At 39.9% G+C, this 14,031-nt stretch overlaps 1 protein-coding gene across 1 annotated transcript in view; it reads right to left on the bottom strand.

Annotated features, from left to right (window-relative positions):
* Positions 1–11,362: 11,362 nt before the first annotated feature.
* Tmlhe (trimethyllysine hydroxylase, epsilon) overlaps positions 11,363–14,031 on the bottom strand; it is a 113,982-nt gene continuing 111,313 nt past the window's right edge. Inside the window, exons 7-8 of the mRNA XM_021154170.2 lie at positions 13,843–13,981; positions 11,363–13,234 (exon numbers count right to left, since the gene is read on the bottom strand). Of these exons, the coding sequence (XP_021009829.1) occupies positions 13,103–13,234; positions 13,843–13,981 (271 nt within the window). The 3' untranslated portion in view covers positions 11,363–13,102. The remainder of the gene's footprint in view (positions 13,235–13,842; positions 13,982–14,031) is intronic.

Below are 14,031 nucleotides of genomic sequence, written 5' to 3'. Positions count from 1 at the left end.
CATTCATTCAGGTCTTCTAAAATCTATTTCATAAAACATGGTATGAGCTAGAGAGGCTTTTAAATCCCTTTTTTGTACAGATGGAGAAACAAAAGTCTGGAGGGAGGAATGCATTTTTTTTTCTTAAGGAAAACAACTGAAAAAATTTATGACACCAACCAGTTTAATATTCTATTATCATAATGGGATGATATCTATTTTTCGATTGTCACATCAGAACAAACATGAAGGCTTCCTCTAGGACTTGGGGTAGGAAAATAATTACTTAGTTCATTCCTACTTGTAGGCTATGCTTTGAGATTCTTTTAGAAGCTGAGGTCCAGCATCAAAATATAGATGGTAATCTATATACTGTTTTACAGCTAGAAAACTTATCTTCACAAAAAGCTCAATTTTAGCATCTGCTTGAGTGCTGGGCCTAAGCTTGCCATCTTCTGTTTTACTGTCAATTGTCAGCCCCCAACGTCTTTGTGAAGCCAAAAACTAGTGGACTCTTCTTTTAGTTATTTCCAAAATCTCATGGAATGTTGATGCTATGAGAGTTTAACTTGTTGACTGAGTCAAACCTGGGCCAGTCTTTCCTCTTAAAAGATGGGAAGGAGAAAATTCTAGATACAAGAGCAGCTCTTGAATTTGGTTTTCTTCTTCTTTTTGACTTAACATTTCAGTGAAGTTGTAGAAGAGTGTGTGTAAACTGCCTGGTTGGAAAGGTGGGGGTGTTTCCAGAGAAGCTTCAATGCCATGAGTCAGCAAAGGAAACACACACACACACACACACACACACACACACACACACACACACACGGCAGAGAGGAGGAGATTCAGAGATTCAGTTCTGGCCTATACATATCAAGCTGACCAGATGTTCTTTAGAGCCTTGAGTCCTGGGCACCATGCCCAGAAAAGGGCCTCCCATTTGCTGTTCCTGTAACCTGACAGTTTTTCCAGGAAAAGGGCCAGAAACAACTTAGAATTTTATTAGTGTAAAGGCTTGTTTATTCAATAAAAATATCTTAAATGGGGTTAAAAAGTTGTACTTCATCGAAAGTTTCAAGCTCTATTCCCACACTCATGCGACTAGATTTCTGTTCCAGTTTGCAATTTTCACTTCATTTCTATAACTTGGGAATGTTCAGTGTAGTGGTAGTCTGGGAACTTCTACCATGTGTTTATTTCTCCTAGTTCTTTCTTGGAAATACAGATTGTGGCAGACAATACTAGCTTGTCTTAGTGTCCGTCTCAGGGGTTTCACAGTACCACCCCACCCCTGCTTGTCAACTCTGAGAATGGCAGCAAAATATTCGTTTGGAATCTATGCTGTTTTGGCAGCTGTTTTCCTCCTTTCAGATCTGGGGATTGAGGACTAAATTTCTGGATCAATAAACCTCTTTGCTCTTAGGATTCTTTATTTGGTGATCAGAGATCCACCAGTTGAATCCCACTGTGACCTTTTATACAATACCGGGCATTCCTTATGCTTATCTGAGGTGAACAGAAACTGTATTGTCCCATGTAAAGACTGACAGCAATGTGAGAATCTTGGGAAAACCCAGCCTGTGCCACACCTGTGGGTTCTAGGCAAGTAGTGGCTGGTTTTGAAGAAGATGTTCTGAGTAAGAAAAGGAATTGATGGCTTCTCAAATGTTCTCAGGGGAATTGTGCTAAACTTCGGTTGAATGGTCTTGAAAGTGACTTTAGGCTTGGTCATTTACCAGGACCCAGTGGTGACTGCTTTGTTAGCCACAATTTTACTGTATTAATAATCTCTTTTCCTATATTTCTCATAGCTTGATTAGTAGTGAATGACTACTCTGTGCCAGTAGGCCAACCCACTTAATGCCCCTCAGAGTGTAGATAAGAAACATAGGAGGGAGACAGGAATTGGACTTTAAACATGCTCAGTTATGAGGAATCCCTACCCTTCTCGTTCATGTTTCTAACCAGTATAGATTCTTGTCACTTCCATATCATGACTATTATAAAAATCAATCCATTTCTCTCCCACTCTTCAAATTTCAAGCCAGCAAAATGCAATCAAACTACATTATATTCTTGTAAACTTATATCATATCAAAACTCCTTTCTATATTTTAATTCCTTGAGTACCTAATGATGAATTATCTACTGCTTGATCAGATTTTTATATTATTATTTATATAACTTTATGTTTAGTATTTTGCCAAACTTTTATTAAAGGGCTGCATCATTTTACATTAATCAGAATCACATAACCTACCATCAGTGTATGAGAATTTTAAATTATTTTCACCCTCCTCAATATAATTTTTCCTTTTCAAAAACAATTATAGTTTTTCTTGTTGTGTGAAATAGTATGTAAATAGATATGTAGATCAATGGAGTAGAACAGAGGCCCAAGAAAGAAACATCTAAAATTTGCCAAAGGGATCAAAAGCAACTATACTGGAGAAAAGACAGCATCTTCAACAAGAAAAGTGCTAGAAAAACTGTATATTCACACGTAGAGGAATAAAACTGATCCAGTCTCTCCACCCCCAGTATGAAAATCAATTCAAAGAAAACCAAAGGCCTTAATATGCAGCCTGAAAACTCTAAAATTGCTGGAGAAAACAAAGGAAAAACATATCAGGACATAGGTATAAGTAAGGACTTTCTGAAAAGGACTCCAATGTAACTCTAGGAATTGGAAATAAAAACACATAAAACAAGTCGTGCTGTGTCTAGGCCTTTTTTTCTTAGGGTCCTCTATTCTTCTGACTGTTATTCTCTTTCCACTTCCTCTTCCACGGGGCTCCTTGAGGCTTGGGGGGAGGTATTTGATGGGTTAAATGTGCTGAGGTTGCTCTCTCTCCTTTTTCTCTTGTTTTCTTAATTTTTAATATTTTCTTTATATACATTTCTAATGCTATCCTGAAAGTTCCCTATACCCTCCCTCCACCCTGCTCCCCTACCCAACCACACTCTCTTCTTGGCCCTGGAATTCCCCTGTTTCTGGGGCATATAAAGTTTGCAAGACCCAGGGGCCTCTATTCCTAGGCCATCTTCTGCTACATACAAAGCTAGAGATACGAGCTCTGGGGGTACTGGTTAGTTCATATTGTTGTTCCACCTATAGGGTTGCAGACCCCTTCAGCTCCTTGGGTGCTTTCTCTAGCTCCTCCATTGGGGGCCCTGTGTTCCATTTTATAGATAGATGACTGTGAGCATCCACTTCTGTATTTGCCAGGCACTGGCATAGCCTCACAAGAGACAACTATACCAGGGTCCCTTCAGCAAAATGTTGCTGGCATATGCAATAGTGTCTGGGTTTGGTCGCTGATTATGAGATGGATCCCCAGATGGGGTAGTCTCTAGATAGTCCATCCTTTCGTCTTAGCTCCAAACTTTGTCTCTGTAACTCCTTTCATGGGTGTTTTGTTCCATATTCTACGGAGGAATGAAGTATCCACCCATTGGTCTTCCCTCTTCTTGATTTTCTTGTGTTTTGCAAATTGTATCTTGGGTGTTCTATGTTTCTGGGCTAATATCCACTTATCAGTGAGTGCATATCTAATGACTTCTTTTGTGATTGGGTTACCTCACTCAGGATGATATCCTCCGGATATGTCCATTTGTCCAGGAATTTCATAAATCCATTGTTTTGAATAGCTGAGTAGTACTCCATTGTGTAAATGTACCACATTTTCTGTATCGATTCTTCTGTTGAGGGGCATCTGGGTTCTTTCCACCTTCTGGCTATTATAAATAAGGCTGCTATGAACATATTGGAGCATGTGTTCTTATTACCAGTTGGAACTTCTTCTGGGTATATGCCCAGGAGAAGTATTGCTGGATCTTCAGGTATGTCCAATTTTCTGAGAAACATCCAGACTGAACCAAGATGGCTCCTCCAGATGCTGTGGCAAAGCCTTCCTGGGCAGGGCAGACACCTCTCTTCTGGTAGGGAAGATGCCCCCATGTCTGAAGCCAGAAGCATGGTCTGTCCCAGAAGCTCTGTGACTTCTGCCTGTCCCAAAAGCTGTTAGCCTCTGCAGTCTACACTCTCACCTGCACAGACCAGTCTTGGTGGAATCTGGGAACCCAAGATGGCTCCCCCAGATACTGTGGTAAAGCCCTCTCGGGCAGGGTGGACACCTCTCCTCTGGCAGGGAAGGTGCCTAGATGTCTGGAGCCTGAAACGGGGTCTGCCTCAGAAGCTGTGCAGCTTCCGCCTGTCCCAGAAGCAGTTAGCTTCTGTAGTCCACACTCTCACCTGTGCTGACTTTGACTAGTCTCGGTTGGATCCGGGAACCAAGATGCCCCCACCCACCCACCCCGGACCCGGTGCTCCGGCAAAGCCTTCCCTGGCGGGGCAGACACCTCTCCTCTGGCAGTGAAGGTGCCCGGATATCTGGAGCCTGAAATGGGGTCTGCCTCAGAAGCTGTGTGGCTTCTGCCCAACCCAGAAGCTATTAGCTTCTGTAGTCCACACACTCACCTGCGCAACGAGTCTCAGCGGAATCCTGGAACCAAGATCAAGTTGTATTCTCTAGAGTTTGTGTTTCCCACTGCTATTTAGAGGGAAAGCAGACTGCAAGAACAGATACTATGATTTGACAACAGGTCAGGTGTAGAATACTCCCAACCACTTGGGTGCCACAGGCTTCTACTCCCTCACAGTATGCAAACTATGCATCTGATTATATGTATGGGCTGTTTATGGGATTAATCTTCAAAGTCAGTATTCTTAAGATCTTTTTCATCATTTTTTATATTTATTTTCAATTTTTATTAGATATTTTCTTCATTTACATTTCAAGTGCTATCCCGAAAGTCCCCTATACCCTCCCCATGCCCTGCTCCCCTACCCACCCAATTCTTGGCCATGGCATTCACCTGTACTGGGGCATATAAAGTTTGCAAGACCCTGGGGCCTCTCTTCCCAAAGATGGCTGTCTAAGAAGGGGAAAAGTGTCCACACTTTGGTCTTCGTTCTTCTTGAGTACCATGTGTTTTGTAAATGGTATCTTGTATCTTGGGTATTCTAAGTTTCTGGGCTAATATCCACTTATCAGTGAGTACATATCATGTGAGTTCTTTTGTGATTGGGTTACCTCACTCAGCCCATCCATTTGCCTAAGAATTTCATAAATTCATTGGTTTTTACAGCTGAGTAGTACTCCATTGTGTAAATGTACCACATTTTCTGTATCCATTCCTCTGTTGAGGGACATCTGGGTTCTTTCCAGCTTCTGGCTATTATAAATAAGGCTGCTATGAACATAGTGAAGCATGTGTCCTTCCTACCAGTTGGAACATCTTCTGGATATATGCCCAGGAGAGGTATTGCAGGATCCTCCTGTAGTACTATGTCCAATTTTCTGAGGAACCACCAGACTGATTTCCAGAGTGGTTGTACAAGCTTGCAATCCCACCAACTATGGGATTGCAACAATCTCACCAGCATCTGCTGTCACCTGAATTTTTGATCTTAGCCATTCTGAGTGGTGTGAGGTGGAATCTTGGGGTTGTTTTGATTTGCAATTCTCTGATGATTAAGGATGCTGAACATTTTTTCAGGTGCTTCTCAGCCATTTGGTATTCCTCAGGTGAGAATTCTTTGTTTAGCTCTAAGCCCCATTTTTTAATGGGGTTATTTGATTTTTCTGGAGTCCACCTTCTTGAGTTCTCTCTCTCTCTCTCTCTCTCTCTCTCTCTCTCGCTCTCTCTCTCTCTCTCTCTCTCTCTATATATATATATATATAGGACTAATATCCTATATATATATTGGATATTAGTCCCCTATCTGATTTAGGATAGGTAAAGTTTCTTTCCCAATCTGTTGGTAGACTTTTTGTCTTATTTACAGTGTCTTTTGCCTTACAGAAGCTTTGCAATTTTATGAGGTCCCATTTGTCGATTCTCAGCCTTACAGCACAAGCCATTGCTGTTCTATTCAGGAAATTTCCCCCTGTGCCCATATCTTCGAGGCTTTCCCCCACTTTCACCTCTATAAGTTTCAGTGTCTCTGGTTTTATGTGGAGTTCCTTGATCCACTTAGATGTGACCTTAGTACAAGGAGATAGGAATGAATTAATTCACATTCTTCTACATGATAACCACCAGTTGTGCCAGCACCATTTGTTGAAAATGCTGTATTTTTTTTTTCCACTGGATGATTTTAGCACCCTTGTCAAAGATCAAGTGACCATAGGTGTGTGAGTTCATTTCTGGGTCTTCAATTCTATTCCATTGGTCTACTTGTCAGTTGCTATACTAGTACCATTCAGCTTTTTTTGTTTTTATCATGATTGCAATGTAATACAGCTTTAGGTCAGGCATGTTGATTCCACCATAGGTTCTTTTATCATTGAGAAGAGTTTTGGCGATCCTAGGTTTTTTGTTATTGCAGAAGAATTTGCAAATTGCCCTTTCTAATTCGTTGAAGAATTGAGGTGGAATGTTGATGGGGATTGCATTGAATCTGTAGATTGCTTTTGGCAAAATAGCCATTTTTACTATATTAATCCTGCCAATCCATGATGCATGGGAGAACTTTCCATCTTCTGAGATCTTCTTTAATTTCTTTATTCAGAGACTTGAAGTTCTTGTCATGCAAATCTTTCACTTCCTTAGTTAGAGTCACACCAAGGTATTTTATATTATTTGTGACTATTGTGAAGGGTGTTGTTTCCCCAATTTCTTTTTTTTTTTTTTTCAAAATGTTTCCCCAATTTCTTTCTCAGCCTGTTTATCCTTTGTGTACAGAAAGGCCATTGACTTGTTTGAGTTAATTTTAAATACAGCTACTTCACTGAAGTTGTTTATCAGGTTTAGGAGTTCTCTGGTGGAGCTTTTAGGGTCACAAATATATAGTATCATATCGTCTGCAAATAGTGATATTTTGACTTTGTCCTTTCCAATTTGTATCCCCTTGATCTCCTTTTGTTGTCGATTTGCTCTGACTAGGACTTCAAGTACTATATTGAATAGGTAGGGAGAAAGTGGGCAGCCTTGTCTAGTCCCTGATTTTAGTGGGATTGCTTCCAGCTTCTCACCATTTACATTGATGTTGGCTACTGGTTTGCTGTAGATTGCTTTTATCATGTTTAGGTATGGGCCTTGAATTCCTGATCTTTCCAAGACTTTTATCATGAATGGGTGTTGGATTTTGTCAAATGCTTTCTCCGCATCTAACGAGATGATCATGTGGTTTTTGTCTTTGAGTTTGTTTATATAGTGGTTTATGTTGATGAATTTCAGTATATTAAACCATCCCTGCATCCCTGGGATGAAGCCTACTTGGTCATTATCGATGATAGTTTTGACGTTTTCTTGGATTCGGTTTGCAAGGATTTTATTGACTATTTTTGCATCGATATACATAAGGGAAATTGGTCTGAAGTTCTCTTTCTTTGTTGGATCTTTGTGTGGTTTAGATATCAAGGTAATTGTGGCGTCATAGAATGAATTGGGTAGTGTATCTTCCGTTTCTCTTTTGTGGAATAATTTGAGGAGAGTTAGAATTAGGTCTTCTTTGAATGTCTGATAGAACTCTGCACGAAACCCATCTGGACTTTTTATGGTTGGGAGACCATTAATGACTGCTTCTATTTCTTTAGGGGAGATGGGACTGTTTCAATCATTAATCTGATCCTGATTTAACTTTGGTACCTGGTATCTTTCCAGGAAGTTGTCCATTTCATCTAGGTTTTCTAGTTTTGTTGAGTATAGTCTTTAGTAGTAGGATCTGATGATGTTTTGGATTTCCTCAGGTTCTGTTGTTATGTCTCCTTTTTCATTTTTGATTTTGTTAATTAGGATGCTGTCCATGTGCTGTCTCTTTAGTCTGGCTAAAGGTTTATTTATCTTGTTGATTTTCTCAAAGAACCAGCTCCTGGTTTGGTTGATTCTTGGAATAGTACTTTTTTGTTTCCACTTGGTTGATTTCAGCCCTGACTTTGATTATTTCCTACTGTCTACTTCTCTTGGGTGAATTGGCTTCCTTTACTTCTAGAGCTTCTAGGTGTGCTGTCAGTTTGCTAGTGTATGCTCTCTCTAGCTTCTTTTTTGAGGCACTCAGGGCTATGAGTTTTCCTCTTAGGACTGCCATCGTTATGTCCCATATGTTTGGTTATGTTGTAGCTTCATTTTCATTAAACTCTATACAGCCTTTACTTTCTTTATTTCATCCTTGATCAAGGAATCATTGACTGTTGTTCAGTTTCCATGTGAGTGTTGACTTTCTATTATTTATGTTGTTATTGAAGATCAGCCTTAGTCTGTGGTGATCTGATAGGATGCATGTGATAATTTCAATATTTTTGTATCTGTGGAGGCCTGTGTTGTGACCAATTTTATGGTCAATTTTGGAGGAGGTATAAGGACAACATTTAATTGAGGCTGACTTACGGGTTCAAAGGTTCAGTCCTTTATCACCCAGGTAAGAAGATGGTAGCAACCAGGCAGCAGGCATTGTGCAGGAGGAGCTAAGAGTCCTACATCTTCATCTGAAGGCTTCTATCAGAATACTGACTTCCAGCCAGCCTAGGACTAGGGTATCAAAACTCATGCCCAAAGTGACACACTTATTCCAACTAGGCTACACTTCCTAATAGTGCCACTCCCTGGCCCAAACATATATAGTGCATCAACACATATGTTTTAGTCATCCACCTCCCATTCTTTCTCTTCCAATTACTCTTGCCCAACATTTTCCACTCACATCATCTTGTACTCTGTTTTAAACCCACCGAGTCTACTCACTATTATCTGTAAGTGTATGGGCATTGTACCATCTACTGGGGCATGGGTAGCCTTTCAGGGACTATATTCCTAAAGAAAACTGTCTCTCCCTCCCACAACAGTTAACAATTGCTAACAGCTCCTTTGGTATGGGTGGGACTTCATGAGTCCTTCCCTCATCCATCCTGGGACTTTTAGCTGGCTTGATCACAGTGACAACCACCATGAGTTCTGTGTACAATGGCCTTGTTGTGTCCAGAGGTACTGTTTTGCTGTAGTACACACCACTGAGAGTTCAAAGGTTACTGGGTTTGATTTGTTTTAGGAAGCTTCTATAGGAGGAGGTTTCCATATGGTTTTCCCAAATATATTTAGTGTTAGTTATAATGCCAAATACTCCCTCTTCTAACCTGCTGGGTCACAATGAAGACCTGAGAGTAGGAGGAAGACTTGTTGGCAAGAATGGGTTTGGCTGAAGTGGGAGGGAGATAAGCAAGGATAACAGTTAGGAGGTAAATATGATCAAAACACATTATATACATTTATGAAATGATCAAAGAATAAAATATTTAAAAGAATTATCATATGCCTATGCCCCCACCACAGAAGGCATAAAGCAAACAAAGCATTAAATTCTATCTGTCAAAGTTTTGCAATTAATGTGCAATTAAACAATACTTTAACAGGGGGAATATGAAAAGATCAACAGAAATGAAGGAATAGAGTTAATATTTGTAAATGCTATCTAACTGCCCAAATACAGGTTTTCCTAGTAATATCAAGTATTCTGTAGGCACATCATCTATCATGATGAGTTAGTTCCCTGAACAGTAGAACCCAGTAACCCTTTGGCTCTCAGTGTGGTATGTGTGTGTGTGTGTATGTTTGTGTGTGTGCCTGTGAGAGAATTACATGGAACCTCAGAAGTCTTTACAGTTTGCCTGCAATTATTTCTCTCATAAATACCAAACTGATGGTGACTGTATTTCAAGAGAGTTGTCATGACTCTTAATTTCTTGAGAAATGATTTAGATGGAGACAACTCTTCCAGGATGAAAGAACATTATATATGAATTCTATTTCTATCTTATTATTGAGCTTGAGCTACCAACAGTGTCTGGAGATGTCCTGTAGGAGACTGGAAATTCTCCTTTATTCTTCTGATATTTTAAGACAAAGCTGAGGGGTTTCAGCTCAGTCCTTTAATGTGCTGACATAGTTGAAGAACCAAGAACCAAGATTCTAGCCCTGTCATTGTCAAAGTACTGTCTAAAGATACACTTGGTGAGATTCCTGGGCATCTTTTTAATGGGTTTGTGAGATTAAAATTTATTTTTGTAATAACACTAAGGTGATATTTGTGTTTTTTATCCCCATGATTGCACCAGTACACAGTAGCCAAAGATGGCATGCCATAATATAATGGCATGTATCTGAAAAGTAATTGATTGGTGTTTTGTCTTTAGCTTTTCAACTTTCTTTTCTTTTCTTTTCTCTTTTCTTTTCTTTTCTTTTCTTTTCTTTTCTTTTCTTTTCTTTTCTTTTCTTTTCTTTTCTTTTCTTCTCTTCTCTTCTCTTCTCTTCTCTTCTCTTCTCTTCTCTTCTCTTTTCTTTCTTTCTTTCTTTCTTTCTTTCTTTCTTTCTTTCTTTCTTTCTTTTTCTCTCTTGTGTCTAATACAGTTAGTATATTTTACCTATACTCTTTGGTGTCTTTGGTAACTTTTAAGGATCGTAAGGGGCTCACATTGCAAAATATACAGGAGTATCAGCAGAATAAAAGAAAACTACAGAATGAGAGAAAATGTTGACTCTATATTTGAAAACGTGACGTTGTGTTAAATATATGGGGGTCTTCAAAATTCCATAGGTAATATATAAGCAACTGACTAAAAGCTGTCAAGATTTCTAGATTGATATTTGTGGTGGTTTGAATAGGTTTGGTATCCACAGGTTCATGTCTTTGAATGGTTGGCCATAGGTAGCATTGTTCTTAGGAGGTGTGGCCTTATTGGAGGAGGTGTGGACTAGTTAGAGGAAGTTTGTCACTGGACTCAGGGTTCTTAGGTCTAAAATGCTCAAGCTAAAGTCAGTGTGAAACATCTAGTCTCTTCCTTGCTGCCTGTGGATCAAGATGTAGAACTCTCAGCTCCTCCTACTGTGGGTTAAAATGGTGTCCCATGTGTGGTCCCGGGCCTGGGCTGCTGGGCAAGGCGGGATGCGGAAAGTTTGACTACGGGCACCCCACATCGCAGCTGTTACTGCCGCTGGGCACCACAGTCACAGGATCCCACTCCAGGGGTGAGGAAGCACAGTCTGAGGTCCCTGGAGAACTGCTGGTAGCCAGCTAGCCTGGGACTGCAGGTAGCTCTTGAATACTGTAGATGTAGACACTTGATGTAGTGGAAGTGCTGAGAATGGAGTAAGGGCCTTTGGAACTGGCTTTGGCCCGGGGCGAAGGGAAAAGGGCAGGAAGAAAGCTCCAGCTGGTTCTCGCTGGGATGAGAGTGTCCTTCCTAGGCTTGCTTGGGCAGGCAGCTTGGCTAGGCTTGGTGGAGACCATGGCTAAGAATGCAGAGAGGCCTTATGTGGAAGGGCTCTTTAGAGGATGACCTGCTCCATTGTTCCCTACAGGAGGTCCAGATGAGAAGGGGACAGTCCATGGTTTTAAGGCATTTATTATCATGGCAGAGAGCTAAGATGGAAGTAGAGTCAGAGAAAGGCAGAGAGAGGGAAAGAGTAGAGAAGTAGAGGCCAGCCATGGCCACTTGGAGAGAGGGGGAGAAAGAGGGCAAAAGAGAGAGACAGAGTAAGAAAGGTAGGAGACAAGAAGCCCCTTTTATAGTGGGACAGGCCCACCTGGCTGTTGCTAGGTAATTGTGGGGAGGAGCATACCTGGCTGTTGCCAGGTAACTGTGGGGGTGGAGTCCAGACAGAATACCAGGGGCTAGGGGTGTTGCCCTATGTGACTGATGGCCACAGAATTACGGAGAGCTGAGGCCTCCTGTCAGGAGCCTAGTGTGTGGGAGCATGGCAAAGGCCTTCTGTTCCTTGTAGGAACACCTGCTGGGTCTCTGGGGTGTAAACCTAGTTAATCAGAAAAAAGGTGCCTTTCACAATCCCACATCCTACACCATGTCTGCCTGGATGCTGCCATGCTTCTTGCCATGATGATAATAAACTGAACCTCTGGAACTGTAAGACAGCTCCAATGAAATGTTTTCCTTTATAAGAGTTGCCTTGGTCATGTTGTCTCCTCACAAAAATGAAACCCTAAGACAACATTTCTCAAAGGAACACATAAAGTTGCCAAGAGCTATCTGAAAAGTTACAAAATATCACTAGTCCTCAGGAAGAACCCAAATCAGACTATAGCGAGATATCATTTTGATCCAGCTATAATTGTAATAATCAACACCAAAAAGTATAAAAGTTAGTGAGGATGTACACTGAAAAGAAGGCTTATTTCTTTATTGCTGGGAATGTAAATTAGTATATTCATTATGGAAAGCAGAACACAGCTTTCAAGAATGTTAAAAAAAAAACTACCGTACTATACATATGTGATACATTAAGCCTGTGTATCACAGATTATCTGCATGTCCATGTTTTTTGATATATTATCCATAGTAGCTAAAATGTGGAATCAATCTTGAATTGTGGCACAATGGAATTCAGTCATCAAAAAGGAAAACAATATCCCATCAACCTCTGAAACTGGAAGGTGCTAGAAGATATTATAGGATATATTCAAAATATAAGTAAGCATATATTCTTATTCAAATGAATTATAAAAGCTAAAAACTTTTTACAAATGTTGCTTTATCAGATCAGTATTTTGTTATTTCTAGAATGTCTTGTATTCTGATAAGCTGAAGACAAATTATGTAATACTATTGGTTTCCTTTTAATATGGAGATTACACACACACACACACACACACACACACACACACACACACACATTTGGTTTTTCGAAACAAGGTTTCTCTGTGTAGCCCTGGCTGTCCTGGAACTCACTTTGTAGACCAGGCTGGCCTTGAACTCAGAAATCTGTCTGCCTCTGCCTCCCAAGTGCTAGGATTAAAGGCGTGCACCACCACTGCCCAGCTGAGATTATATTTCTTAAGTACAGTAATTGTAATTACTGTACTTAAGATTAGGAAAAGATTAGACTCATGTTATAACTTGGGGAGAAATCTACCCTACTAGATGGCTGATATTAGACTACTCAGAAGCCCTCTTTCTTTAACAGGCTTCTCCTAGAAAAGTAAGGAAAAGCTTTGTTTTGTAGAATGGGAAAATAGACAACATTAACCAAATTTTAACACAATATTATTCTGTTGATATAAAATTCTGGTAGGAGGATGCCAAGTGTATTCATAATCCTAGCACTTTCGATTTTATGCATGAAGACCCAGGAGACGAGCAGTATTCAATACATCATCTCTAGTTAAATAGCAGCCACAGAGTTGACGGTAGCCAGTGAATGATTCCCTGCCATGAAGTACTCGCCAGTTGTCTATAATTAGTACCTGTGAATGTATGAAAAAAGAGAGTAACAATCAGAATGAGGACAAATCTTAGGGAATCTAAATCAGAAGAGATCACTGAAAGATAAAGCTTTAGACTGTTCTATGAGTTACATCTGATAAAATATTTTTCTTTTGAAGATAACTAGAGTAAAGGGAAAAATAAGATATATCTAACCTTGTAGAAGGCTAAATAGCAATTAAAAAGGAAATAGTTTTTATAAGCTCTTGTATACCCAAGGAATTCCAATTTTTTAAGCAACTATCTTTTTTAAAAGTAAATCATAAAATTGGTTTCTTTATCTATAATCCTCAGTTTATACTTTCTTAAAAAGTTGAAGCTATTCTGTAGTTAGAGGAAATATCAAGATTTAAAAATGGAAAGGGTTTTTAAACTGGAAGGATCTTACTTAAATCCTTCATCATTAAAATAAGTGTGTCTGGAGATAAAGTGTTGCCTGCTTCCAATCATCAGTGAATGACTGGCAGGACTAAACAATAAGAAAACTTTTCCCTTTGTAACATGGTGACACATATTAAACAAGTTTCAATCTTCACCAATTTTGTATGGCAAGCTTACTTGATGTATCTTTGTAGAGTTTTGGACCTACCTTTCCAGGCTTCAATTTGACCCAAAGCTCATTCTCAGGCCTTCTCAATTCAGTTGTTAGGGTTCGGTGTGCTGCATACCAACGATGGACAACATCATAAGGCACAGTGTTGATGACAGCCCTGTCATAGTTGTTGTACCTTATATAGAACCACGAGAAATAAAGATCTCAGACACATGATAGATACTG

The sequence above is a fragment of the Mus caroli genome, unplaced genomic scaffold (genome assembly GCF_978045245.1).
Source record: "Mus caroli unplaced genomic scaffold, Mus_caroli_1 scaffold_5, whole genome shotgun sequence".
NCBI classification, from domain to species: domain Eukaryota; kingdom Metazoa; phylum Chordata; class Mammalia; order Rodentia; family Muridae; genus Mus; species Mus caroli.
Note: the sequence above shows the minus strand (reverse complement) of the source record. Positions and strands in the feature narration are given on the sequence as shown.